Source organism: Pristiophorus japonicus, chromosome 14 (assembly GCF_044704955.1).
Source record: "Pristiophorus japonicus isolate sPriJap1 chromosome 14, sPriJap1.hap1, whole genome shotgun sequence".
NCBI lineage: Eukaryota > Metazoa > Chordata > Chondrichthyes > Pristiophoridae > Pristiophorus > Pristiophorus japonicus.
In genome coordinates, this window is record NC_091990.1 from 30320422 (window position 1) to 30348252 (window position 27831).

Consider the following 27831-nt stretch of genomic DNA (forward strand, 5'->3'; position numbering starts at 1 on the left):
TTGTCGAAAGCCTTCTGAAAGTCCAAATATACCACATCAACTGGTTCTCCCTTGTCCACTTTACTGGAAACATCCTCAAAAAATTCCAGAAGATTTGTCAAGCATGATTTCCCTTTCACAAATCCATGCTGACTTGGACCTATCATGTCACCTCTTTCCAAATGCGCTGCTATGACATCCTTAATAATTGATTCCATCATTTTACCCACTACTGAGGTCAGGCTGACCGGTCTATAATTCCCTGTTTTCTCTCTCCCTCCTTTTTTAAAAAGTGGGGTTACATTGGCTACCCTCCACTCGATAGGAACTGATCCAGAGTCAATGGAATGTTGGAAAATGACTGTCAATGCATCCGCTATTTCCAAGGCCACCTCCTTAAGTACTCTGGGATGCAGTACATCAGGCCCTGGGGATTTATCGGCCTTCAATCCCATCAATTTCCCCAACACAATTTCCCGACTAATAAAGATTTCCCTCAGTTCCTCCTCCTTCCTAGACCCTCTGACCCCTTTTATATCCGAAGGTTGTTTGTGTCCTCCTTAGTGAATACCGACCAAAGTACTTGTTCAATTGGTCTGCCATTTCTTTGATCCCCGTTATGACTTCCCCTGATTCTGACTGCAGGGGACCTACGTTTGTCTTTACTAACCTTTTTCTCTTTACATATCTATAGAAACTTTTGCAATCCGCCTTAATGTTCCCTGCAAGCTTCTTCTCGTACTCCATTTTCCCTGCCCTAATCAAACCCTTTGTCCTCCTCTGCTGAGTTCTAAATTTCTCCCAGTCCCCGGGTTCGCTGCTATTTCTGGCCAATTTGTATGCCACTTCCTTGGCTTTAATACTATCCCTGATTTCCCTTGATAGCCACGGTTGAGCCACCTTCCCTTTTTTATTTTTATGCCAGACAGGAATGTACAATTGTTGTAGTTCATCCATGCGGTCTCTAAATGTCTGCCATTGTCCATCCACAGTCAACCCCTTAAGTATCATTCGCCAATCTATCCTAGCCAATTCACCTCTCATACCTTCAAAGTTACCCTTCTTTAGGTTCTGGACCATGGTCTCTGAATTAACTGTTTCATTCTCCATCTTAATGCAGAATTCCACCATATTATGGTCACTCTTCCCCAAGGAGCCTCGCACAATGAGATTGCTAATTAATCCTCTCTCATTACACAACACCCAGTCTAAGATGGCCTCCCCCCTTGTTGGTTCCTCGACATATTGGTCTAGAAAACCATCCCTTATGCACTCCAGGAAATCCTCCTCCACCGTATTACTTCCAGTTTGGCTAGCCCAATCTATGTGCATATTAAAGTCACCCATTATAACTGCTGCACCTTTATTGCATGCACCCCTAATTTCCTGTTTGATGCCCTCCCCAACATCACTACTACTGTTTGGAGGTCTGTACACAACTCCCACTAACGTTTTTTGCCCTTTGGTGATCTGCAGCTCTACCCATATAGATTCCACATCATCCAAGCTAATGTCTTTCCTAACTATTGCATTAATCTCCTCTTTAACCAGCAATGCTACCCCACCTCCTTTTCCTTTTATTCTATCTTTCCTGAATGTTGAATACCCCTGGATGTTGAGTTCCCAGCCCTGATCATCCTGGAGCCACGTCTCCGTAATCCCAATCACATCATATTTGTTAACATCTATTTGCACAGTTAACTCATCCACCTTATTGCGGATACTCCTTGCATTAAGACACAAAGCCTTCAGGTTTGTTTTTTTAACACCCTTTGTCCTTTTAGAATTTTGCTGTACAGTGGCCCTTTTTGTTCTTTGCCTTGGGTTTCTCTGCCCTCCACTTTTCCTCATCTCCTTTCTGTCTTTTGCTTTTGCCTCCTTTTTGTTTCCCTCTGTCTCCCTGCATTGGTTCCCATCCCCCTGTCATATTAGTTTAACTCCTCCCCAACAGCACTAGCAAACACTCCCCCTAGGACATTGGTTCCGGTCCTGCCCAGGTGCAGACCATCCGGTTTGTACTGGACTCACCTCCCCCAGAACCGGTTCCAATGCCCCAGGAATTTGAATCCCTCCCTGCTGCAACACTGCTCAAGCCACGTGTTCATCTGCGCTATCCGGCGATTCCTACTCTGACTAGCACGTGGCACTGGTAGCAATCCCGAGATTACTACTTTTGAGGTCCTACTTTTTAATTTAGCTCCTAGCTCCTTAAATTCGTTTCCTAGGACCTCATCCCTTTTTTTACCTATGTCGTTGGTACCAATGTGCACCACGACAACTGGTTGTTCTCCCTCCATTTTTAGAATGTCCTGCATCCGCTCCGAGACATCCTTGACCCTTGCACCAGGGAGGCAACATACCATCCTGGAGTCTTGGTTGCGGTCGCAGAAACGCCTATCTATTCCCCTCACAATTGAATCCCCTATCACTATCGCTCTCCCACTCTTTTTCCTGCCCTCCTGTGCAACAGAGCCAGCCACGGTGCCATGAACTTGGCTGCTGTTGCCCTCCCCTGATGAGTCATCCCCCCCAACAGCACTCAAAGCAGTATATCTGTTTTGCAGGGGGATGACCACAGGGGACCCCTGCAATACCTTCCTTGCACTACTCTTCCTGCTGGTCTTCCATTCCCTATCTGGCTGTGGATCCTTCTCCTGCGGTAAGACCAACTCGCTACACGTGCTACTCACGTCATTCACAGCATCGTGGATGCTCCAGAGTGAATCCACCCTCAGCTTCAATTCCGCAACGCGGTCCGTCAGGAGCTGGAGGCGGATACACTTCCCGCACACGTAGTCGTCAGCGACACTGGAAGTGTCCCTCAGTTCCCACATGGAACAGGAGGAGCATAACACCCGACCGTGACTCCTGCCATGACTTAACCCTTAGATACACTTAAATTGGCAACAACAATGTTAAAAGTTACTGACTGATATAAAAAAGAAAAAGACTGAGATAGATAGATTTTTGGACTTAGGGGGAATCCAGGGATCGGGCAGTAAAGTGAAGCTGAGGCGGAAGATCAGCATTGATCTTATTGAATGGTGGAGCAGGGTCAAGGGACTGTATGGCCTACTCCTGCTCCTAATTCTTATGTTCTTAAAACTCTATCAAAAACAGAAAATGCTGGCAGCTCAGGCAAATATTTTGAGCCAAAGGCTCCACACCTAAAATATTAACTCTATTCTCTCCACAAATGCTGACTGACCTTTTCAGTATTTCCAGCATTTCCTGTTATTTATTTGTTGTTTCAGATTTCCAGCAGCTGCAGTTTTTTTGCTCTTTTTGTTGATTGACGCTAACTTTGACCATTTGTGTGTCTGGATGGCCAGGGAAGGCAGGGACAGCTCTGATTGACAGCTATATTGACCAATCAGTTAGTTTACATTGCCAAGTGCGCAGTGCCTGATCGGCCGACCCCTCGTGCCAATAATCCAATAAGAATGGCGATTGATAACAGAGAGCCAATGAGAGTGCGCTGAGGGCGGGGCCCCGCAGGTTATAAAAGGAAGAATCGGCCGCCTTGACCTCAGTGAGAAGATGGCGATAACAGATGAGCTTGAGGTTTTTGGCGCGCCGAACTCACTTAACGATCAATCTGGTGACACTAATCTGTAAGTTTTGGGGGAGAAACAGGACCTAGGGGGTTAAAATTATTCTAAGTTCCCATTCTCTTGGGAAATCTGGATGTATGAAGCAGTTTTAAGTCTCGGCTTTGGGTGTGACGCATGTCAGACTGACGGTAAACACGGGCCCAGGGATTGGGGGCAAAGGTCGTGTCTGGGCTGCTTCAAAATCACCAAATGCTGGAAATACTCGGCAGGCGGGAGGACCAGAGGCAAGGTTTCAGGTCCATGATCTTTCGTCAGCAGCTGAAACGTTAACTCTCTCTCTCTCTCTCCACAGGTGCTGGCTGATCCGCCAAGTGTTTCCAGCACTTTTTGTTTGAGTTTTACATTTTCAGCATCTGCAGTGTGTTACTTTTACTTGGGTTGTTAAGCGAGGGATTGGGGTCAAAGTCAATGGGTTGGGTTGTCGGGCGAGGGATTGGGGCCAAAGTTGGGGCGTCCATGATTGTGTAGTGTTTCCTTTTTTAAACTGTCGTAAGAAAGACAAATTGTTAACCTAAAATCAAATGAAATTCAGTGAGTTTAACCTGTTGTGTCTATTAAAACTACATTTAAGGAGAGGCTGTATTTCGACACAAGGATGTAAAAGCCAAGCTGCTGACTAATCTCTGATCAGTTAGTTTACATTGCCCCTCCCACAGTTTGTTCTGGGAACTCTCGAGCATTGGAGAATTTTCCAGAAAGGTATTGACTCACTCTTGGGTGACGCTGATGATTCAGAATAGAATGCACAATTTCTTTGCCTTTTAATGCTTAGATTTTAAGGTAACTGTTGATTTATCAAATGATTAGTGTAAAAGCTGCAGTGTAATAAAATCTTGCAGTTATATAGCACATTTAACATAGAAAAACATCAGTGCTTCACAAGTGTAATCAAAAAATGAATGCTGTGCCAAAGGAGATATGAAGTGATCAAAAGCTGGGGAGGAATTTAGGGAGTGAATTTGAGTGTAGAGCTTAGATGGCTCCATGAGGCAGGGGGAAAGGAGGGCAGAATGCACATGTGGGCAGCATTGGAGGAAACTTGAGTTGGTGGAGGTGAGTTGTAGGTTAGAGATGGGGAAGGGTGAGGCCATGGGCTTCAAACCCAAAGATGACGATTTTAATTTTGAGGCTTTAGTAAACCTGGAGCCAATGTAGGACAATAGTAATACGTGAGCAGGACTTGGAGCGGGATGACTGGAGCAGCAGGATTTTGGATGTACTGAAGTTCATGGAGTTGGATGGAAAGCCATTCAAGAGAGCATAGGAATAATTGAATCTGGAGGAGATGAATGCTTGGGTGAAGGTTTCAGTGGCAGATGGGCAACGGTAGTTGTGGAGGTAGGTGACTGGGTACATTGAGTATATTTTTCTAAAGGCACTAGATTATTAACCATGGGAGCAGTGTGGGAGCCAATAATGACTGTCCTGTGTTAAAACTTTTTTTGATTGTGTTTTTCTAAAAGGTGGATATTTTACTTGCCTTAAATAGAATTTAACTATAAATATGGTTGTGAACTAAACTGCCTATTTCACTTACAAAAATAAGTTTATTTTGTGTTAACAGGCTAAATTCAGCTGGTTTATCCTGTGAAATTACGAGAGAGAAATCCAACTATGGTAAGTTTAGTGTTTTATTACTTGCTAGATTTCTGATCTTCAGTTATATTTGAAAATCAGTAGTTCAAAAGTTGTGATGTCTAGGGAAAATGGTCACAATTGTGACATCTAAGATCTCCTGGCATGCTCGCTTCCTTCAGATAAGAGATGCGGTCATGCATTCATGCTAATAGTGCCTTTCCGCCATACTTTAGTGCCTCAGCAGGGATTCCATCTGCTTCTGATGCCTTGTTCTTGAGCTGATGGATGGCCTTTTCTACCTCATGCAGGGCTGGGGTTTTACTGGCGGATAGTGCTGCGGGATGGAGTTGAGGATCTCTGCAAAACCCCAGTCCTGAACGAAGTAGAAAAGGCCATCTGTCAGCTCAAGAACAACAAGGCATCGGGAGCAGATGGAATCACCGGTGGCACTAAGGTATTGGCACGAATGTCTGACCCCATCTCACAACTCTGTCCCCTGCCCCCCCCCCCCCCCCCCCCCCCAGGTCATCAAAATCCACGGCTCAGCCTTGGACAACATGGACCATTTTCCATACCTCAGGAGTCTATTATCTACTACTCCTGTTGTAGCAGTGCATTTACTAGCCTCATTAAGATCGACAACAGCCAGGTAGAATCCATGAAAAATGGGGCTTCCTTGTTAGCTCTGGGAGACCTGTGCTATGGAAATAAGAGATTAAAAAAAGCAATATTAAAAATTCCACATCGCTTTTGTTTGAAACTGTGTCCCATTAGAGGAATTTTCTCATTACTGCTGAAATCTAATATTGAAAAGCTTCATGTTATCTACACTGAGAATTTTAAGTGTATTTAATGAGTATTTCAAATGATTATGGTAAAGGCTGACCCCACACCAAGAATTATTGTATAGCATGCTGTTGAACCCCAAAGTATGAATTTATATGCTGCTCTCTGAAGGATGTCAAGGCCTTGGAGAGGGTGTGGAGGAGCTTTACCATAATGGTGCGAGGAAACATCAGCGGCAGGTCGGGGCCATAAAAGGAGTGGTGGCCTGGGAGCAGCGTGGCGACATACCACTCCAGGGAATATCGTGAGTTGGTGCAGGAGGGTGACGGCAGTGAGAAGGCCGACTGGATTGGACGTCACCATAACCCCGATTGATGATTGGAGCGTGGGCAGATGGAGCGGCGAGAGATTGCAATACGATGTGATCGGGGCCCAGAAGAGGCATGGGCAATACTGGCCAGCCCACACTGTGATATGTGTGCGCACTAGGTCCGTGCAGCAGAGCTGGTCTCCAGTCGTCTTGGTTAACCCTTGCCACCTGTCAAGCCCGTGTGGTGGTTGGTGTGCAATGGCCACCTAGTGTTTAAAAAAAAATAAATAAAATAAAAATCCACGCACAGTTATATTCCACCTTTCCAAATGCAGTTCGGGACCTGGAATATTAGGTCCTTCAATGAGTTCACGGGTGTTTCAATGAGCACATCCCTTTTTGGCGTGGAAGCAAGTCATCCTCGATTTGAGGGATTGCTAAAGAAGGAGACGAGTTATGTGGAGAGGCAAGAGAAACTGGAATTGTTCTCCTTAGAGCAGAGAAAGTTTAAAGGGAGATTTATTAGAAGTGTTTTAATGGAGTAAATAATGAGAAACTGTTTCCACTGGTGGTGGGTCAGTAACCAGGGGACACAGATTTAAAATAATTGGCAAAATAACCAGAGGGAAAAGTGAGGAGAAATGCAGTGAGTTATGATCTGGAATCTGCTGCCTGAAAAGGTGGTGGAAGCAGATTCAATAATAACTTTCAAAAGGGAATTAGATATATACAGTACTTGAAAAGGAAGAGCGTTGGGAAGTGGAACTAATTTGATAATTGTTTCAAAGAATCCCGATGGGCTGAATGGCCTCCTATGCTTTTATGATTTGTTACATTGGTGAGTATTATACCACTGAATTGAACCATCAGTGTAAAATAATGGAAAATAGCAACAGGTGAAATTCAATTACATTGCACCATTTACTAGTTTTGATTCTTGTGTGTGTGTTCAATATGGATAACCAAAGGAGTGTTGTGTTTACTGACATTTGAATGTAGTTATTGATCTTTCAGGTAGAATGAATTTGCAACAAGGATGTGATGTTCTGAAATCCGATTCAGAAATGGAGCTGGTGCCTGAGATAGACATTGCAATGGAGTGGGGAACAGATGGATGCAGTACACAGGAGCAGAAGACTGAAAAAATAGCTGTTGGTGTGGATGAATTGAGAGTGGCTTCTAGTCAGAAGACTCCAAATTATGAGAGACCATCACATTCCAGAACTCTTGGCATCAAGAGGTCTAAAATCTACCAATCAAGCTCAACGTCTTCATCAGGCAGCTCTCGATCAAGCTCAACGTGTTCGTCGGGCAGCTTTCGATCAAGCTCAGCATCTTCATCAGGCAGCTCTCGATCAAGCTCAACATCCTCGTCTGGCAGCTTTCGATCAGGCTCAACATCGTCTTCAGGCAGCTCTCGATCAAGCTCCGTGTCCTCTTCGGCCAGCTCTCGATCAGGTTCAATATCTTCGGGCAGCTCCCGATCGAGTTCAGTGTCCTCTTCAAGCAGCTCACCTATAGAGGTGTACAGGTCAACTTCAGATGGCACCTCTTTAGCTTCAAGAGGCAGATGTGTATCACGGGGCAGGAGCTATAGAAGATCAAGGTCCCGGTCTAGAAGCTGTTCAAGGTCTTGTTACCCAAGATCCAGATATCAAATGTCTTGGTCACCGCATCGATACAGATCAAGGTCTAGGTGGTGCATACCCTACTCTAGGCCATACCGAAGACCGAGGTCCAGCTTGAGGTACAGAAGATCCCACTCGGGATCAAGGTCGAGGTCTCCATCCAGACTGCAGAAGAATAATTATGGCTCTGTGTACAAAGCCCAGTTGCCATCACACAGAAAAAGCCGAAGCAGATCGAGTGACAGATCTATCCACTTAACACAAAAAGGTATGGTTGAGAACAGGCTTAAGAGTGTTACAATGTATTTTCTAAAGAATTGGGACATAATCTGATAATACCTCTATGAAGTGGGACTCTTTAAAAAATATTGGCAAAATGTTGTATTTTGTCTGGTGATTTTTTTTGTTTTGACCTTTTCATTTGTGATAGCTTTGATAAAACTATTCACTTAAAGCAAAAAAAAAACTATTCTGTTTCCACCAGAGCCTGGTAAAGCAATTCCTTCTTTTGGGTAGCAGGGACGCATTGTGTAAATCCCTTCAAGTGCAACCCTATTTAAGTTCAAATTAAATGACAATTGAATTCTTCCTGCAGCTGTTAGGTGGGTAGTGGACTATTGTGGTTTCTTGATTTGATGCATTTGCAACATTTCTGGGTGCTGTTCATGTGCAAACTATTAAATATGGGCAGCTTCCTGAGCCATACCACCTTGCAAGTAGTTTTTGGGGAGCTTAAGCAATTATCTGACATCTTGTGGGTGTTTGCCATCTTGGTGCAGTTGGGATATACATATTTGAATTTTCTCCATTCTCTAGTTGTACTTCAGTGAGGTTAGAAAGTATACTCAACAGATTTGCCTCTGTTTAGCAGTCCTTCAGAGGCAGGAAGTTCAGCAGGAGGTTAGCAGTGAGCACCATACAAAATTATGGTCAGAACTTGATTCAAGTCTCGTTATATTGAGTGTTTAGCACTGGAGATGCTACTATTTCGATACCTTGAACAGTGAAGTTGTGTATATCTGCTATTCACTTAGCTGTTAATGAGCCATTTGGTAGTTTATAAACAAAGTGCTACAATGATGTTTGTTTTGCTGCCTTCCAAAGTCCAGGAGAGATGACACTTAGACATGTGGCATGTTCAGTAAGCTGAAGACTGCAATCAAGTGTTTTTATTTGACTCTTGGACATGTATGTTATCCAGTACTGTGTTTAAAGTCAGAGTCTCTGAATGACTGCTTGAGTATTGGAGTGATCTTGTGCATGGAACACAAAGTAGCATTTGCATTCTCCTAAAATAAACTGGATTAAATATCTTCAGTTGCAGTCAATATCTGGTCTTGATGTGGCATCACCATTCATAGTTTGGACTACAAATGTAGTAGCTTGTTTCCAATTGAAATGGTACTGATAACTGCCATCAGCACTTTAGACTCTTAATGCATGTTTTCAAAAGCTTGAAATTTTGCAACCTAAAAATTAATAAACCTGTTTTCTTTCAGAGAAAAAGAAGTTACTAGAAATAGCAACGGCAAATGCTGATAAGTTATTGGGAAAGAGTAACGTGCACTTGCCTCCTAATCTGAGGCCTGCCAGTTCTCTCTCAGATGAGTGCTTTTGTTTGGAAAAGTGCAACAGCAATGCAGTAAAAGAACTGACCAGAAGGGTGAGTGATGCCTATGTATAATATAATGAAATGTGTTCGTTCTAATTGCATGTATAAATGTAGATGGTCTCTTCTATCTAAATATTTGAGTACCCACTCGTGCAATGGGTTGTATGAGCTTGGTTATTAAAGTGGCTATCGTCGATTTTACCCCCGTTTTGACTCTCTTGCAGACTGGTGTTCGTGCGGTGGGGTAGAATAAATTTTGTGAGTTGTATTCTTTTTCTAGCTCCTCTGTTGCATTGGTTTATTATCCAAAAGCCCCCCCCCTCCCCATAGAGTCCAGTTTTATTAAAGTAATAGTGCTGATGGAGCACTGATATTTGCAGCATGTAACCATTCCTAAGAAGCAATGGTAGAAAATGTTTTGTGCTCTCATGCTGTAAAGAAAGACCTTGCATTTACAAAGCACCTTTCGCAACTTCAAGATGTCCCAAAGTGCTTTACAGCCTATAAGTGTACTCATTGTAATGTAGGAAGTTGTAATATACAGTAATGATGATTCAGCTCTTCTGTAGTTTTAGTCAACTTACCATTCAAACACTTCCCATATATAAAACGTGTAAAATCGGTTTGCGTGACTTGATTTATTTCTGTTTTATAGAAGCCTCGAAATGGACTGCACTTCTTGAAGATATGAGGTGGTATCTTTGTATCTGCGTGTGTGCAGTGTTTAGGGGCAGCTTGGACAATGTTGTATTATTAAAGGGACAATTGGCTTTCAAAAGCTCCGTGCTGTAAATAAAACTGGTACTGTGTTCGTACTGCTATATATGAAGCGAGAAAGCTCATTACAATCTAAGTGTGGTGCTGAAATGTCACTATTGTGAATATATTAGTTTTCCACACACCATCTGTGATGGGGATAAAGCATATGGCAGTCCCAGGACAAACCTGCAGTTGCCTGCCCACCATAAGTGTACATCTGCTTTTACTACCCTATCACTATTGTGTTTTGGAGGTGGAGATCAGTGACCTCTGTTGAGCCACCTACTTCTAGAAGTAGGGTCAAAATGGGGGAGCTGGGTCTGTATCATGCCACTCTAAAGACAAGACACTCTGAAGACAGTATGTTGGTACTTCAATACACTGTATAAAATACATTATATTGTCTCCTATTTCTGAAGGAAACTTGTCATGATGCATCTTAATTCTGGCACTCTAGTGATATTTAGTATAATAAAAGCTTGATGGGAACATCAGTGGCAAGTGAACCATTCCTCCACTGTCGATTTGTATATAGAACCTTTAATGGAAATGTAGCTGCTTTAATTACATAAAATATGCAGCACAGAAATAGGCCATTCGACTCTGCTATTCTGCTGTGTTTATACTCCAAGCAAGTCTTCTCCCAGTCCATCTATCTCATCTCAGCCATTCAACATGCATATCTTTCTAATTCCTATTTGAAAGCTATTTGCCTCAACCACTCCGTGGTAGCGAGTTCCACATTCTAACCACTAAGTAAAGAAATTTCTAATTTCCCTATTGGATTTATTAATTACTATCTTGTATTTATGGTCCCTAGTTTTGGATTCTCCCACAAGTGGCGATATTCTCTCCACATCTACCCTGTCCAACCCATTCATAATTTTAAAGATTTCCATCAGGTCTCCTTTAAATCTTTACTTTTCTGAAGAAAAAGGCCCCAACATGTTCAGTTCCTGATAGCTATTCCTGTACTATCCTTGGCACTGTCTTTTTTTTATAGCATAAAGACCAGAACTGTGCACAGTGCACCAAGTGTGGTCTGACCAGGATCCTATATAAGTTTAACATGACCACTACTTTTGAATTCTATACCCTGAGAACTAAATCCCAGTTCTTTGTTAACATATTTAATTTCTTTGCTGACCTGTGATGCTGCTTTTAATGGTTTGTTCACCTGTATCCCTAGATCCCTTTGCTGCTCTACCGCAATCAATGTCTTTACTAAGGTATAGGTGATGCTTCTATTTTTCCTGCCAAAGTACATCACCTCACATTTATCTGTTAAGTTCATTTGCCACTTAACTGCCCATTCTGCAAGTTTTCTATGTTTTCTTACATTGTTGCATTCTTCCTCTGTGTTAGCTATACCCCCCTCCCCCAAGTTTGGCACATTTTGATAGTTATTTGTTCCCAAGTAAAAATCATTAATGTCAGTTATGAATAAGTGGTTCCAGCACTGATTCTTGTGGGAAACTGCCTTCTACCATCTTCCAATCTGAATAACTACCCATTACCCCTACTCTTTCTGCTTTCTATTTTTAGTCATTTGCCATCCATTCAGCTTTGTCTCATGACTCCACATGCCCTAACCTTTGAGCCTATTGTGTGACATCTTATCAAAGATGCTTTAATTATATTTCTAGCACTTGGGTTTAAAAAAATATCCCATTGCTTTTATAAGTATTTGTAATAGAATCTAAGTGTTGAGGTTTCTATTAATATGGCAACTCCATAAATAGGGAAAAAAAGCAAGTCATTTAGGCAATGTGTTGTGCATTAGTAGTGTGACTAATAATAATGTATATAATTAAAAAAAAATTAAATGCAAGGCATCCAAGTGACCTATAGTGTACCACTTTTTTTTCTCTACCAGTTGGAGTTCAAGTTTACAATGTGGGCTGAGTTTGAGCAAACATAGAAAATAGGTGCAGGAGTAGGCCATTCGGCTCTTTGAGCCTGCACAGCCATTCAATGAGTTCATGGCTGAACAGACAGTCTGTCATGTGGAATTCTGAGCAGGTCTGTGCCCTCAAATTGGCATTGGATTGACTAATTTTGGCATCATGTAATGGTGTTGAAAGTGGAAAAGATGAGTGGAGGTGTTGTGCTCTCTTGGTTGAGGTACAACTCATTATTGGAGGGAGCTTCACTCTGCATGTGTCCATATTGCACTTGACCTTGGAGTGCTTGATCTAATACTGGGTCCAGAAGCACACCTGTCACTCAACAAGCTGAGGAAAACAAAACAAAATGACAGTTTCATGCTTTGTGCTATAATCCCAAATCTGATGGGAAATAGAATTTAGTTCACAAAATTTTAGCATCTGGAACGCAGTTAAAATATTGAACATTCCAAACAATCAGTACTGAAGTATGTATAACTCAGATCAGTTCTTGAACTGTGCTGCCCAGCACATCGCATTGTTAAATATTAGCAATTAATTTTAGTTACTGCAAAATGTCTTATTTCCTGCACTTACACTTCCTGCTGAGGTTTGACTAGATGCTGCTGTTGGATTCAGTATTAACCATGCATAAACTTTGTTCTAGGCTTTTCTTGTCCTCATAACTTATTCACTGTGTTCCAGGAGGTTTTGAATATCAGATCTTTGCCGAAGAAGAGGTCAACAGTTTTTGAAGATAAGTTTATTGGCTTTTATAGCCTAGAATATACTGTATCCATGCAGCTGCATACATTTGTAGTAGCTTTTAACACATGACAATGCTCAGAAGCATTTTGAAGTCATCATTGAACTAACAATGTTCAGTGGTAATTCACATTGATCGGAACCATTGTTGATATTGAAGCAATTGGTGCCCATTAAGCTTGATTAGTGGATCAGAAATGCTGGAACTTTAACATTTCAAGACTCATTCTTGTTTCTGTGGGTCAGCATGCTAAAAATAAGGTTTGATCTTTCTGAACTGTTAACCATATTGGTGCAAATTTACAGAAATAGTAGTGCCAAGCCACAAGGAACAATAGCAACTCTTCTGCAGGTTCTACCACATCAGGTAGAATAATGGTGACATATTATTCAAAAGCCAGTGTTATAATGTTGGGTCTGTCCAACCAATGCTGCAAATGTTTCACCCTGAAGACACTGTCTGAATGTCAGTCACAGTTTACATTAGATTGGCTCCTATTTTAAGATTAACCTGTGGATTTTCTGTTTTTTTTTCTTTGTGCAGAAATACAAAAAAGAAGCTGAAGAGGATGAGCCAGTTCCGAAATTGCAAAGTGCCACTGCCAGGTTGGAAACCAACCACTGGATAGCTTTCAGTGTGAAAGTAAGTAGAAGTATAATAAACAAAATTGGATTGCATTCTTTCCCTCTTGGCTCTCATCTAAGTTTTGGGTTATTGCTTGTTAATTTTTGATTAGGAAAATTTATTTAGTTGAAAAATTTGCACTGTCTTTTGTCAAGCACTATGCATTTCTTTTTCCTGATCTGATACTGCAGTTACATGCTATCTACTGGTCTTGCGCCAGTATGATTTTCACTGTACATCACATTGGTTCTGTATTTGTAGATTATTGTAGTGTAGTTGATGTGAAGCTAGTGATTCAGGATCACCTAATTTGAGGTGGTTTCAAACTGCTATACAGCTCACTAAAAATGCCAATCTACCATAATCATCATAGGCAGTCCCTCGGAATCGAGGAAGACTTGCTTCTGCTCCTAAAGTGAGTTCTTTGGTGGCTGAACAATCCAACACGAGAGCCACAGACCCTGTCACAGGTGGGACAAATATTTGTCGGGGGGTGGGGGGGAGAGAAGGAGAGGAGGTGGCACTGATTTACCACACACACTCCGCTGCCTGCGCCTGACCTCTTCACGTTCGCAGCGTTGAGATTCGAAGAGCTCCCGGATGCACTTTCTCCATCTAGGGTGGTCTTTGGCCAGGGTCTCCCAGGTGCCAGTGGTGATGTCGCACTTTACCAGGGAGACTTTGAGGGTGTCCTTGTAACGTTTCCTCTGCCCACCGTTGGCTTGTTTGCCATCTACCATCATTTTCTGGTTGGCATTGAACTGGAATAAAGCTGACAGACTAATGTACCTGTGGATTTAATTTATTACTCTAATCAAAATTTGGCAAATTAAATCTTTGCAGCTACTACCTATTTATACTTATTTTACAGAATGCAGTGGCAAAACCATTGAATCAAAAAACAGCAAATACTCCTGCGAAAGAGTCTCCTGAGCACAAGCGGAAAGGAAGCCCATATGGACAGTGGGTACTGGTACACAATGGCCACAAGAATGCTCATAAAACAAAGGCATGATGAAGATGTGTTAAAATGGTGTCAAAATATATATATATATTTTTGTACATGGGACCAATTATTTTGATCACCCAGACAGACTAAAGCTGGGCAGACTATTGTGATAGCACTCTTAGCATAGTTTGTGAAATGTGTAGCATTATCTTAATACTTTCACAAAACTATAGCTTGATCCAAAGTTTTTAAATTTAAGAATGTAATAGTACTCCAGCATGTGTCGTGCAACATGATTAGCAGTGTGTTGACCAATAAATAATCTATGCTAATTTCATGCTTAAATGTAATGCAAACTTCTGAAATGAGGTGCTGTTTTTCAGGTAAGAGACTGGTGATTTATCCAAGATTTCAGGTGGGATTTTTTTTGTTTTTGCAAAGATACCTTCATTTGTTTTGTAGATATGCACTGTTTTTCCAGAATTCAATAAAGGTGATTTGTGAATTTTAAATTGGTCTTTCTATGGCTTATAAATCTCTTTGTATAATGGCTAATTACAGGGAACCAACAGTGTGGATTTTGAATGCTAAATTTGTACAGGTTTTCTCTGCTTTTGGGGAGGGGAAGGGGAGAGTTTGATTTTATTATCCTTGTGATAAGAACAATGGACCATTCTTCAGGCTGATAAGTGGCAAGTAACATCAGTGCTGCACAATGATATCTCCAAAAAGTGAATCTAACCATGTGAATTAACAACCACTGCCCCATGGCATTACCCTTGCTGAATCCCCCATTATCAACATTCTGGGGGGGGTCACCATTGACTAGAAACTTAACTGGACCAATAACACACATGCTGTGGCCAAGAGCAAGTCAAGAATTGGGTATTCTATGGTGAGTGTCTCGCCTCCTGATTTCCCAAAGCCTTTCCACCACCTACAAGTCAGGAGTGTGATGGAGTACTCTGCACGTGTCTGCATGAGTGCAGCTCCAATAACACTCAAAGCTCGACACCATCCAGCACAAAGCAGCCCGCTTGATTGGCACCCCATCCACCGCCTACACCGTGGCTGCACTGTACCATCTAAAAGATGCTCTGCAGCAACTCGCTAAGGCATCTTCGACAGTATCTCCCAAATCTGTGACCTCAACCTCCTAGAAGGGCAGCAGGCGCATGGGAACGCCATCATATCCAAGTTAGACACATCCTGACTTGGAAATATATTGCAATTCCTTCATTGTCACTGGGTCAAAATCCTAGAACTCCCTTCCTAACAGCACTGTTGGAGTACCTTCACAAGGACAGCAGAGGTTCAAGAAGGTGGCTCACCACTTCCTTGTCAAGGGTAATTAGAGATGGTCAATAAATGCTAGCCTTGCCAGTGATGCCCCACATCCCAGGAACACACAATCTCCTGTAATTGAACTCTTCCTGTGTGGAGTTTGCCAATCATCATTTCTTTCCTCTGACATTTAAAATCTTATTCATTAAACATGTTTGTAGAGTGCTCTTGCATTTTGAAATGGCTCCATAAACATTGAGGCCTGGGGGCTTTTGCTGAATTGACCAAGACAGTGATAAGATTCAACAAAGTAGCAGACTCCCATCATACATGTGTCCATCATTGGCTTCTAACTGCCCGAATTCTCTCTGCCTGCCTTGCTCGGTCTATCTCATTGGCACTGCCTCTGAATTGAGAATGACTTGCTTCCACTCGAGTTCTCAGGTGACTGTACAGTCCAATGTGGGAATTTATTTCTGTAAAAGGTGGGGCAGACAGTGGTTGAAGAAAAGGGTGGGTGGGGAACCTGGTTTGCCGCGCACTTTTTTTTCCGCTGTCTGCGCTCGATTTCTGCATGCTCAGCAACGTGACTCAGTGATCAGCTCTTCCTCCATTTTGGGTGGTCTTGGGCCAGGGATTCCCAGGTGCCAATGGGAATGTTGCAATTTATCAAGGAGTGTGTCCTTGAAATGTTTCCTCTGCCCACCTGGGGCTCGCTTGCCGTGTAGGAGTTCGGAATAGAGCGCTTGCTTAGGGAGTCTTGTGTCGGCCATGTGAACGATGTGGCCCGCCCAATGGAGCTGATCGAGCGTGTTCAATGCTGGGGATGTGGGCCGAGGTGAGAACACTAACTGTACGTCTATCCGCCCAGTGGATTTACAGGATCTTGCAGAGGCAGCGTTGGTACTTCTCCAGCGCTTTGAGATGTCTGCTGTATATGGTCCATGTCTCTGAGCCATATAGGAGGGTGGGTATCACTACTGCCCTGTAGACAATAGCTTGGTGCCAGATTTGAGGTCCTGGTCTTCAAGCATGCTCTTCCTCAGGTGACCGAAGGCTGGGCTGGACCTCGATGTCTGTCCTTTGCTGATAAGCTCCCGAAGTGTGGAAAATGGTTCATGTTGTTCAAGGCTGCGCTGTGGATTTTGATGACCGAGTTTGTCACCATCCTCCGCCTGCTTCATGATGACATGCAAGCTGTGATCCTGAACAACGGATCCACCACAGATCCAATCCACATCTGGATCAGGGTCAAGCAGGGCTGCATCATCGCACCAATGTTTTTCTCGATCTTCCTTGCTGCAATGCTCCATCTCACTCTCGACAAGCTCTCCGCTGGAGTGGAACTAAACTAGAACCAATGGGAACCTGTTCAACCTTCGCTGCCTCCAAGATCATCCCATCCTCCATCATCGAACTACAGTACGTGGACGACGCTTGCGTCTGTGCATACTTGGAAGTCGAACTCTAAGCCATCAACACCTTCACCGAGGCATACGAAAGCATAGGCCTTGTGCTAAACATCCGCAAGACAAAGCTCCTCCACCAACCTGACCCTGCCACACAGCACTGCGTGCACCCGGGCCGCGTCTGTCTACATTTTATTTAACAACTTGGTTTGCAGCTATACGAAACTGATTCTGTATAGTCACATCTCAAATTTTTGGTACTTTCCTGTAGACAATGTACAAAAGGAAAATTGTAATCAACAGTCCGAAGGAAGCCAGAAGCAACTTAGACTAATACTGTAAGCTTAATCTGTACTTTCAAGCAGCAGCAGGCTCTAGGTTGGCTAGCTGGAATCCACATCACTAACCATTTTCATTTCTGTGGTCCTCGTACCGAGGCATCTCAACGCAATTCAGAGTGGTAGACAAATCGCCACCAAGAGGAGGGGTAAAAGCATTTAGGGGCAACATGTGCTGGAGGTGGGAGTTCCAGCTGCCATGGTCATAGTGATTCAAGGGGAAGCTGCTGATGAACACGGAATGAGGAGGCGTAGTATAACGTGGGAAAATGAGGTTATTCACTTTAGTAGGAAGAATAAGAAAGCAAATTATTTAAATGGAGCGAGATTGCAAAATGCTGCGGTACAGGGGGATCTGGGGGTCGCTGTATATGAAACATGCAGCTACAAAAAGCAATTTGGAAGGCAAGTGGAATGTTGGCCTTTATTGCAAGGGGGATGGAGTATAAAAATAGGGAAGTCTTGCTACAACTGTACAGGGCGGGGTGAGACCATACCTGGAGTACTGTCTACAGTTCATTCCCTTCACCCACTTCTACAACATCACTCAGCACCTCCTCTACTTGCTCCATTATTTTTAATTATTTTTAGCCAAAAATCAATTATTCACTATCCCACAAAACCAGCTTTCCAAACACAACCGCACCTTCTCCACTCTCGCGCGCTCTCTCGTGCACATGACCCCTGACCTCCCGAATCGCAGGAAAAATTAATCACCAAAAAAACACGCATGCACAGAACGGCTGTTATTAAGGACGCCGGCCTTGCACAACAGAATAAATTGCTAACGCCCATTTCACATCACTACAGCTAACGCCCAAATTGAAAAATCGGAACTAGCGTTTTTTTAAATGGGTGATATTCCGGCGATCCTGAAGAATAATATCACTAACGCTGGAAATATCGCCCAAAAGATCCCGATGGAAAGGCTAGCCCTTGGTCTCCTTATTTAAGGAGGGATATACTTGCATTGGAAGCAGTTCAGAGAAGGTTCACTAGATTGATTCCTGAGATGAAGGGGTTGTCTTATGAAGAAAGGTTGAGTAGGTTGGGCCTATGCCCATTGGAGTTTAGAAGGAGAGGTGATCTTATTGAAATGTATAAGATTCTGAGGGGGCTTGACAGGGTAGATGCAGAGAGGATGTTTCCCCTTGTGCGGGAATCTAGAACTAGGGGGCAGAGTTTCAGAATAAGGGGTCGCCCATTTAAAATGGAGATGATGAGGAATTTCTTCTCTGAGGGTTGTGAATCTTTGGAATTCTCTACCCAGAGAGCTGTTGAGGCTGGGTCATTGAATATATTTAAGATCGAGACAAGGCAGATTTTTGAACGGGTTATGGGGAGCGGGCAGGGTTGTGGAGTCGAGGGGCGAAATGGCCTACTCCTGCTCCTATTATGTTATGGAATAGGCCAGTGAGTTAGAGAGGCTGCAGAACAGGAAATGTGGCAGGAGAACATTACTGTGGTAGAAGTGGTGAGATCAGGGAGCGACTTGAAGGTGATCCAGGTAGTCCCACTCCCCTGCTCTTTCCCCATATTCCTGCATTTTTCTTTTCTCCTTCAAAATAGGCATTACATAGGCAAAGCTGGGCAGAATTGATTTCCCCTTGCTGAAGTGATTCATTAAGTTCTCTTCTCTATGCAGCGCACCCCACCAGCTTTTCCAACCTCCTTACTGATGGTTCTTGCCGCAGCTTTTAGGTCAAATGCCAACTTACCATAATGGTCTCTCGTGGATATAACACCAAGGTAGTCAATTAGTGACGCAAGCCTAGAGAAACCCTTTTGACCATGATTTGAAGACCGAACTTAGCTCATGGAAAAAAAAATTTGGATTATTTCTGTGTAACTTTGTGCCTTTGTGAATGATCTCATCCCACCAGTACTGCTTCATCTCCCTAATGGTTCTGCTAGCTTCATCATCATCTATCTTTGCAGCAGATTTTTAAAGTCTCTGACAAGGTTTCAAACACTGTTTTAATGGCCACTTGCTTTCACCTGACAGCCTGCCTTCCCCTCGCACTGCTTGGTCGACTAGGAGGCTCGAACATCAGTTGTTTATGACTTCAGTTGTGAAGAGAAGAAAATTATCTGCTGTTGAGTTTGTCCCATTGGCAGTCAGAAAGATCCAGTGCCAGGTATCATGGTCAGCAAGGAATGGCCTCCTCATTGTTGGTCACCTTGGCCTAATTGTTCGTGGCACAGTAACCATCAGCCACTCTGACATGGCAGTCACCATTTGTCATGAGGCTACCAGCTTGTACAAGACACCTAAGACTGCCCTCTTGACAAAGAAGATAACCAGCCGGTAGTGTGAAATTTTCAAATGGGATCAAATTGGTTTATATTTTACTGATAAAATGGTTATGCAACATTACCACCAGATGGCAGCAACACAACAGTATATTGTAAATATAAGGCATTGCATCTCCATTCATTTGACTCACTAATCTTGGTTACAAAATGTAACCTTTTTGAAAATCACAATTTGAAAATGTAGGTAGAACTACAATCAACTTATTGAAAGCACAAGATTTGAATCATTTCTTCAACCTTTATTGCATGTATGAACCTTTCAACACATTAGAGGACTAAATAAATGCAAATTAAATTTTATCTAACTTTTTTAAAAAAAGTGCAGAAGAACTATGTAAAATTGAGTGAAAAAATGTTTGTGTGTTTCTCAATCATGATTTAACTTTATATCTTCCTGTGTAAAATGCGCATTTTATTTTGAACGTGAAACATTTATTTACCTGTTTTATGATTACATTTCTATTTGCTTTATCTTGTCAATAATGTTTCTTTGTGACATAATAGGGTAGATTTTCATCATTACTGCCTTGGTGTTAAGCATTCCATAGGTGGTGGGGAGGATGGCACAGATCATGCTCAACTTTCCTTCCATTAATTTGAATGGTGGGGCGATCGGGCATATTCTGTTGGAAACATAGAAACATAGAAAATAGGTGCAGGAGTAAGCCATTCGGCCCTTCGAGCCTGCACCATCATTCAATAAGATCATGGCTGATCATTCCCTCAGTACCCCTTTCCTGCTTTCTCTCCATACCCCTTGATCCCCTTTAGCCGTAAGGGCCATATCTAACTCCCCCTTGAATATATCCGATGAACTGGTATCAACAACTCTCTGCGGCAGGGAATTCCACAGGTTAACAACTCTCTGAGTGAAGAAGTTTCTCCTCATCTCAGTCCTAAATGGTCTACCCCTTATCCCAAGACTGTGTCCCCTGGTTCTGGACTTCCCCAACATCGGGAACATTCTACCCGCATCTAAACTTTCCCGCCCGTCGGAATTTTATATGTTTCTATGAGATCCCCTCTCATCCTTCTAAACTCCAATGTATAAAAGGCCCAGTTGATCCAGTCTCTCCTCATATGTCAGTCCAGCCATCCCGGGAATCAGTCTGGTGAACCTTCGCTGCACTCCCTCAATAGCAAGAACGTCCTTCCTCAGATTAGGAGACCAAAACTGAACACAATATTCCAGGTGAGGCCTCACCAAGGCTCTGTACAACTGCAGTAAGACCTCCCTGCTCCTATACTCAAATCCCCCAGCCATGAAGGCCAACATACCATTTGCCCTCTTCAATGAGCAATAGTTCTGCTGGATGTTTCTTTCTGCGCCCGCTGGAAAAAAATTCCATTATAAGAGACTTGAGTCCATCGTGTAGTCTGACACTCCAGTGCAGTACTGAGGGAGTGCTGCACTGTCGGAGGTGCCGTCTTTTGGGTGAAATGTTAAACCAGGGAACTGTCAGTCCTCAGGCAGACATAAACAATCCCATGGCACTATTTGAAGAAGATCAGGGAGTTCTCCCTGGTGGCTTGGGTCAATATTTATCCCTCAACTAACATCACTAAGAAACAGATTATCTGGTCATTATTTCATTGCTGCTTGTGGGACCTTGCTGTGCTCAAATTGGTTGCTGCATTTGCCACATTACAACAGTCACAACACTTCATAGAAGTTGCTGAGATTGTGAAAAAAGAAAGACTTGGATTTTTATATCATCATCATCATAGGCGGTCCCTCGGAACGAGGCTGACTTGCTTCCAAGTCGAAAAGGGATGAGTTCACAGGTGTTTCAATGAAGGACTACTATTTCGGATCCTGAGCTACATCTTGGAGGGTGGAAGATGCCTGTGCGTGGATTTTTTTAACGTGTGGTGGCCGTTGCACCCCAGCCACCACACGGGCTTGACAGAGCTAGGTCTTGGTCCAGTGGCAAGGATTAACCAAGACGACTAGAGACCTGCTCTGCTGCACAGACCTAGTGCGCGCATATATCGCAGTGTGGGCTGGCCCGTGCTGCCCCTGGGCCCTCGCCTCTCCTGGGCCCCGATCACTTCCTTCTACGAACCCTTGGAGCTCCTTCGCCCCGACCTCGCCGCTCCTGCTGTACCTGCCCGCACTGCAGTCAGCCGTCGCCCTCCTGCAGCACGCTGCTCCCTCTAATGGCCCCTGCCTGCTGATGGAAATCGGCATGGCCCCGGCCTGCAAGACCATCAGCAGGCCGGGGCCATTACAGGGAGCAGTGTGCGGTGGCCCGGGAACCGGAAATCGGCATGGGATTTATATAGCGCCTTTCACGACCATTGGGGTATCCCAAAGTGCTTTACAGCCAATGAAATACTTTTTGGAGTGTAGTCACTGTTGTAATGTAGGAAACACGGCGTACGACAAGCTCCCACAAACAGCGATGTGATAGTGACCAGCTAATCTGTTTTGTTATGTTGCGAAAGGTGCTATATAAATGCAACTCTTTAAATGAACATATATATCAAGTGGTTCAGAAAATCTTTGAAAAGGAAAAAAATAGATCCGTCATCTTCAACAAAAAAAATGACACAATTCAAATCTATAATATCTTTTTAAATAAAAATTCAAACTCAGATACTAATATATCTGGTATTTGCTTAAACAGAATTGACTGAGGTACCTGTGTTGGGGTCTAAGTGCACTTACATGATCTTGATTTAAATCCAGACATTAAAGAGAATCACTGAATTGAGTTGAAGCTGATCAGAGTTCTCGCAGTTGGACAAAGCTCTGCTGCTCTTTTACCCATTAATGTGATGATGTTTTGATGTTGGTTTTGGCTCCTGCACAGGAATCTGTCACGAGGCCAGATTTTATGTCTGTTCATCAATAGCAATCTGGTCCTTTGAACAAGTCCCTTCCTGATGCCTTGGTGAACAGGTGTGCTGTGCAACAGCCAAAATCCGTTTTTAATTGAAAATACTAATCTCATGTGCCTTCGCTGGAAATAAAAACTAAAATCTACTTAATTACAAATGTATATGTCATGTCTTTGGATTGAATCTTTTGCTTAAATGTGGGGCCAAGTTGCAATTTAACAATTGAACTCGTATTACCATCTTTCTCTTCTTAAAGAGCTTTGGCTGAGAAAGGTATAATGAAAGAAAAGAACAATGATGGAATTCAAATTAATTTTTCAGAGATTTAGCCATTTCCCGACAAATCAAACCAACAACTATAGTAAGTGATGGAAACTCCCGAAGTACTTAGTAGTAAGAGTTGTAGTGACACAGTCCTCAAAGGATAATGTGGGCTATTAGTTATAACCCTCTTTATCTTAACCTTATCTAAAGGTTAACCCTGATTGCCAGTTCTTATGTATGATGGCGTACATTCTATCCTCAAAATGAGATATTGTTTTGCATGATTGCCTGACTTCGGACATTTATTTATTAGAATTATGAATTAGGATGCTAAGCACAATCATTTTGTGCAGTTTAAATCTAACTCTCAATGTACAAAAAACACCATCCCCCCCAAAAAAAAAGGGACCGTAATGTGCCACTAATCAGGCAATTATTCTCGGAGGAGCCAGAGAGTGGATTGTTTTAATAAGGTTAGGGTTTAATGAATGTTGACAGGGATTTGGATGGAGTGAGAGACATCTGAATTACATCCAACGCATATTACAACAATCCTTTATTTGGTGATGATGGGGGAATTGCAAATAAGGTGACTGCCCATCTGAAATAAAGTGTTGAGGCAAATTAGAGTTTAGGGCATCCAGAAATAAACTTAATCCACAGAATGTCATGAATTTGGAAAATATATCAAACAGCATCTAGTTATTTACATTGGTTTCACCTGCTGTAGCCTAACAGTATTAATCATACATAATTAAATAAGTAATTGGGGGAAGTATACAAGAGATATGAGGGGAAATTTCTTTACCCAGAGGGTGGTGGGAGTCTGGAACTCAATGTCTGAAAGGGTGGTAGAGGCAGGAATCCTCACCACATTTAAAAAAATACTTGGATGTGCACTTAAAGTGCCGTAACCAACAGAGCTACGGACCAAGAGCTGAAAAGTGGGATTAGGCTGGATAGCTCTTGGTTGGCCAGCACAGACACAATGGGCAGAAATGGCCTCCTTCTGTGCTGCAAATTTCTGTGATTCTATGATACATATCTCAGATAGCAGTCTTGGCTCAGTGGTAGGCTCTGAATCATAAGGTTGTGGCTTGAAGTGCCACTCTAGAGACATGAGCCTATAATCTAGGCCAACACTGCATTTGTGCACAGAGAGTGTGCTGCACTGTTGGAGTTGCAGTCGCTCGGATTAGATGCTAAAATGAGTCCTGGCTGCCCTCAGGTGGGCATAAAAGACCCCAGGACACTTCAAAGAAGAGCAGGGAAATTGTCCTGATGTTTCAAAATTTATCTCTCTACCAACATTATTAAAACAGGTTATCTAATTATTTTTTTCGCCGTTGTTTGTAGGACCTCACTTTGGGAAGGTTGGCGACACATTTGCCTGCATGGCATGTTGGCCTTCATAGCAAGGGGATTTGAGTACAGGGGCAGGGAGGTGTTGCTACAGTTGTACAGGGCATTGGTGAGGCCACACCTGGAGTATTGTGTACAGTTTTGGTCTCCTAACCTGAGGAAGGACATTCTTGCTATTGAGGGAGTGCAGCGAAGGTTCACCAGACTGATTCCCGGGATGGCGGGACTGACCTATCAAGAAAGACTGGATCAACTGGGCTTGTATTCACTGGAGTTCAGAAGAATGAGAGGGGACCTCATAGAAACATTTAAAATTCTGACGGGGTTAGACAGGTTAGATGCAGGACGAATGTTCCCAATGTTGGGGAAGTCCAGAACCAGAGGTCACAGTCTAAGGATAAGGGGTAAGCCATTTAGGACCGAGATGCGGAGGAACTTCTTCACCCAGAGAGTGGTGAACCTGTGGAATTCTCTACCACAGAAAGTTGTTGAGGCCAATTCACTAAATATATTCAAAAAGGAGTTAGATGAGGTCCTTACTACTAGGGGGATCAAGGGGTATGGCGAGAAAGCAGGAATGGGGTACTGAAGTTGAATGTTCAGCCATGAACTCATTGAATGGCGGTGCAGGCTAGAAGGGCCGAATGGCCTACTCCTGCACCTATTTTCTATGTTTCTATGTTTCTATGTTTCTATTACACTTCAAATAGTATCTCATTGGCTGTGAAGGACATCCTGAGTACCTAAAAGGCGCTATGTAAATGTAAGTTCTTTCTATATAATGCAAAGTCTTGTTCATTGCGATAAGCTGAGAAAGCTGAAGAATGGAGCATTTTCCCACTTTTGAATCCGATGATACATGGCTCCTTGGCTGCTGATTGTATGGCATGCGTTGGATGCAATAATAAACTCCTACTGCCTGACTCTTAGCCCCGCCTCTGAAAAGCACATCTACCGCAGCAGAACATGCACCACAGAGGTCCTCTTTACAACAAGAAAAACACCCTGGCATGTGCTGGTGCTGGAATGCACCAAAGCCCCAGTGGTAAAAGGATGGCTTATTAACATGTTCTTTGTTTGGAGACGGTGATAATTAAACAGAAGCTTTGGTTCTGGGAGAAGGAGCACTTTGTAAATAATACCAGTTGAGAAGTTGATTTTGATGTTATGTTAAAGTGGAGTCATTCTGAAATTGCCATTGGGTCAGAGTTCTAACTCCCAAATGAAATGACAATAATGATCATATGAAACTTTGCAAAGTAGTTGGCATCAAAATATAATTTTTGAAATGAGGTTAATCAAGACAATAATTTCTTTGCATATATAAATGTGTTTTTTTTGGTCTTTTTTGTGTGTTCCTCATTAATTCCTCTAAACGTTTCCTCTTCCTTGCCTGCCTAACCTGACGCCTCCGCAGCTGAAAGTGTGGCCGCATAACCTGCTCCCTGACCACCGCTAACTCATCCTTCATCTATCTGGCAGGTGGGAATGCTCAGGTATGACTGTGCCCCCTCTTATTTTCTCCCGATGCCCCTCCCACAGTTAGACACCACGGGGTACAAATTGCCCCCGCCTGAAACAGTGCGCACGCACCCTGCTGCGATGTCTTTTACCACAGCTGCGGTGCAGGTCGAGTCTTTAGAGAAATTGCGGATCAGTTTCTGTTTTGATTTGGAAGTCGGCCATAATGGGGGCGATGACTGAGGGGCAAAAACGCGGCGATGACAACAACTGAGGGGCGAAAGTTGGGGGCGGTGTGGTGTCAGCACCACGATGACGTCATGCCGTGTCACCACGACTCTCCCCTTCACTTAAAGGGGAGAGCCTCTGCGCTTTTTAAACTACGCTCCACTGGGTCACCAAGGAGGGTGTCGGCCAGGCTGCCTGTTGGTGGCCTGGCCGAACCGGGGGCACAATTGTTGGGCTGACATGTCAGTCGGTCGACAAAAAAAAAAACATGGCAGCAGCGGCAGTGAGCCCTCCCCCATAAGTGAAGCCGCACGTCTGCTGAAAAAGGCCACAGCCTCACTGGACCACCGGGTGAAAGCTTGTTTTAACACCGCCGGGCGGGCCGAAGATTTTCCGAGGGGAATGTCGCCATCGTGGGGGGGTGGTTAGATCGGTGGTACGTACGGTGATGATGTGCTTAACACCGATCGGCAGCAGAGGAATGGTACAGGGGGGATCCGGGCATGGCCGGGAAAACTCGGGAGAGCAATTGGGCTATCAGCGGCCATTCCACCAAAACTCCACTCCGCAGCGTGGCCGCCGATTTGTGGTGGTAACAGGCCTTAAGAAAATGGGCACTTTCGGCCCGGGCTTACCTCGTACCTTCCCAGTCAATGCAGCTGAGATTAAAGACTGAGTCTGTTCCACTCCACTAATGCTCAGTAGCATTACCCCACCCCTACATGATTTAAATGTTGAAAACATGAACGCAGGAAGTTCAAAGTGCTGTTGGCAACTACATTGGATTTTTATCGGATCATGTTCTCTTTGAAAACGAAACTTGATTGATTGAAGTATAAAGTTATTACACTTGCAAGGAAATCAAAGTACTGCTGGCTTTTTAACCACCCAGTTTTGAATAATACCACATTTTTCGGTGATATTTATTGAAATTTCCTATCAACAAACATGTTCACTTTGCAAATGATGCCTCACATCTTTGGGTTAGGGTTAGGGTTATCTCCTCGTCTTTCTCTCCTCCACCGCCTTGCTGAAGTGGCCATTCTTCACATGTGAGTCCAGGAAGGTTATTTTATAAACATGTTAATAAAATCAATATATCCATTACAATATCACATTCCTCCTTTAAGACACTCCTTAAAATCTATTTCTTTGACCAAGCTTTTGGTCATCGGAACTAATTTCTACTTATGTAGCTCGGTGTCAAATGTTGTTTTATAACGCTCCTGTGAAACGCCTTGGGACGTTTTACTACATTAAAGGCACTATATAAATACAAGTTGTTGTTGTTATTGTTGAAAACACAGATGTAAACAGTTGCTATGGCCATTGCCATGTTAAATGCCACCTATCCTGTACCATTCGAATGTACACCTGTTCTCCGTGATGCCTGTAGGCAGTGCTGTTGTACTTGTGGCACATTTTGGATATTTCCAAAGTTTCTGACTGCAGTTCAATTAATTTCCTACAGCTTTTCCTCAGGTGAATGCTCTGTGTGAATTTGTGCTCTGGTGAAGATTTGCAGTTGTCATTTAGCTGTAAGTTTGCTTTACATTTAAACATTTGAGTTTCCGTTCTAAACATTTAACTTTAATTTATTGAGTGTTTATAGAGAAATACAGAGCAATTCATCTAAATGTTGTTGTTTCCCTACATTACTGCATGTGTGGCACTTGCATTTTTGTGAGGCAGATGGCTTTTTTTTAAATAAAAGTGCTGTGGTATATAAAAAATCAGTAAAAAGCCCCCCCCTCACCTTCCCCCTTCTGCTGTTTCTTAGGCTTTTACTTGTCCTAATTTTATCTCACAATTTTCCTCCTCCCGCCTACAGTTT

At 43.1% G+C, this 27831-nt stretch overlaps 1 protein-coding gene across 5 annotated transcripts; it reads left to right on the plus strand.

The window, feature by feature from the left end:
- Positions 1-3493: 3493 nt before the first annotated feature.
- Positions 3494-15003, plus strand: rsrp1 (arginine/serine-rich protein 1). 5 transcript variants are annotated; one of them, XM_070899085.1, is made up of 6 exons: positions 3494-3593; positions 5158-5210; positions 7282-8163; positions 9395-9558; positions 13462-13560; positions 14414-15003. In XM_070899085.1, the coding sequence occupies exons 1-6, from the start codon at positions 3520-3522 to the stop codon at positions 14555-14557; spliced, it is 1416 nt and encodes a 471-aa protein (XP_070755186.1). In that variant the 5' UTR covers positions 3494-3519; the 3' UTR covers positions 14558-15003. The 5 variants fall into 5 exon arrangements, with proteins under 5 accessions (XP_070755186.1, XP_070755190.1, XP_070755189.1 ...); XM_070899089.1 differs by lacking the exon at positions 14414-15003 and adding an exon at positions 9732-9765 and having other exon boundaries at positions 13462-13501; XM_070899088.1 differs by lacking the exons at positions 13462-13560; positions 14414-15003 and adding exons at positions 9732-9765; positions 10163-10308.
- The last annotated feature ends 12828 nt before the right edge of the window (positions 15004-27831 follow it).

Bases quoted from the DNA above. Each gene is read 5' to 3' on its own strand.
- rsrp1 (XM_070899085.1), top strand. From the start codon at position 3,520: ATGGCGATAACAGATGAGCTTGAGGTTTTTGGCGCGCCGAACTCACTT. The intron at 3,594-5,157 runs GTAAGTTTTGGG...TTGTGTTAACAG, and splicing joins CAATCTGGTGACACTAATCT to GCTAAATTCAGCTGGTTTAT. The intron at 9,559-13,461 runs GTGAGTGATGCC...TTCTTTGTGCAG, and splicing joins TAAAAGAACTGACCAGAAGG to AAATACAAAAAAGAAGCTGA.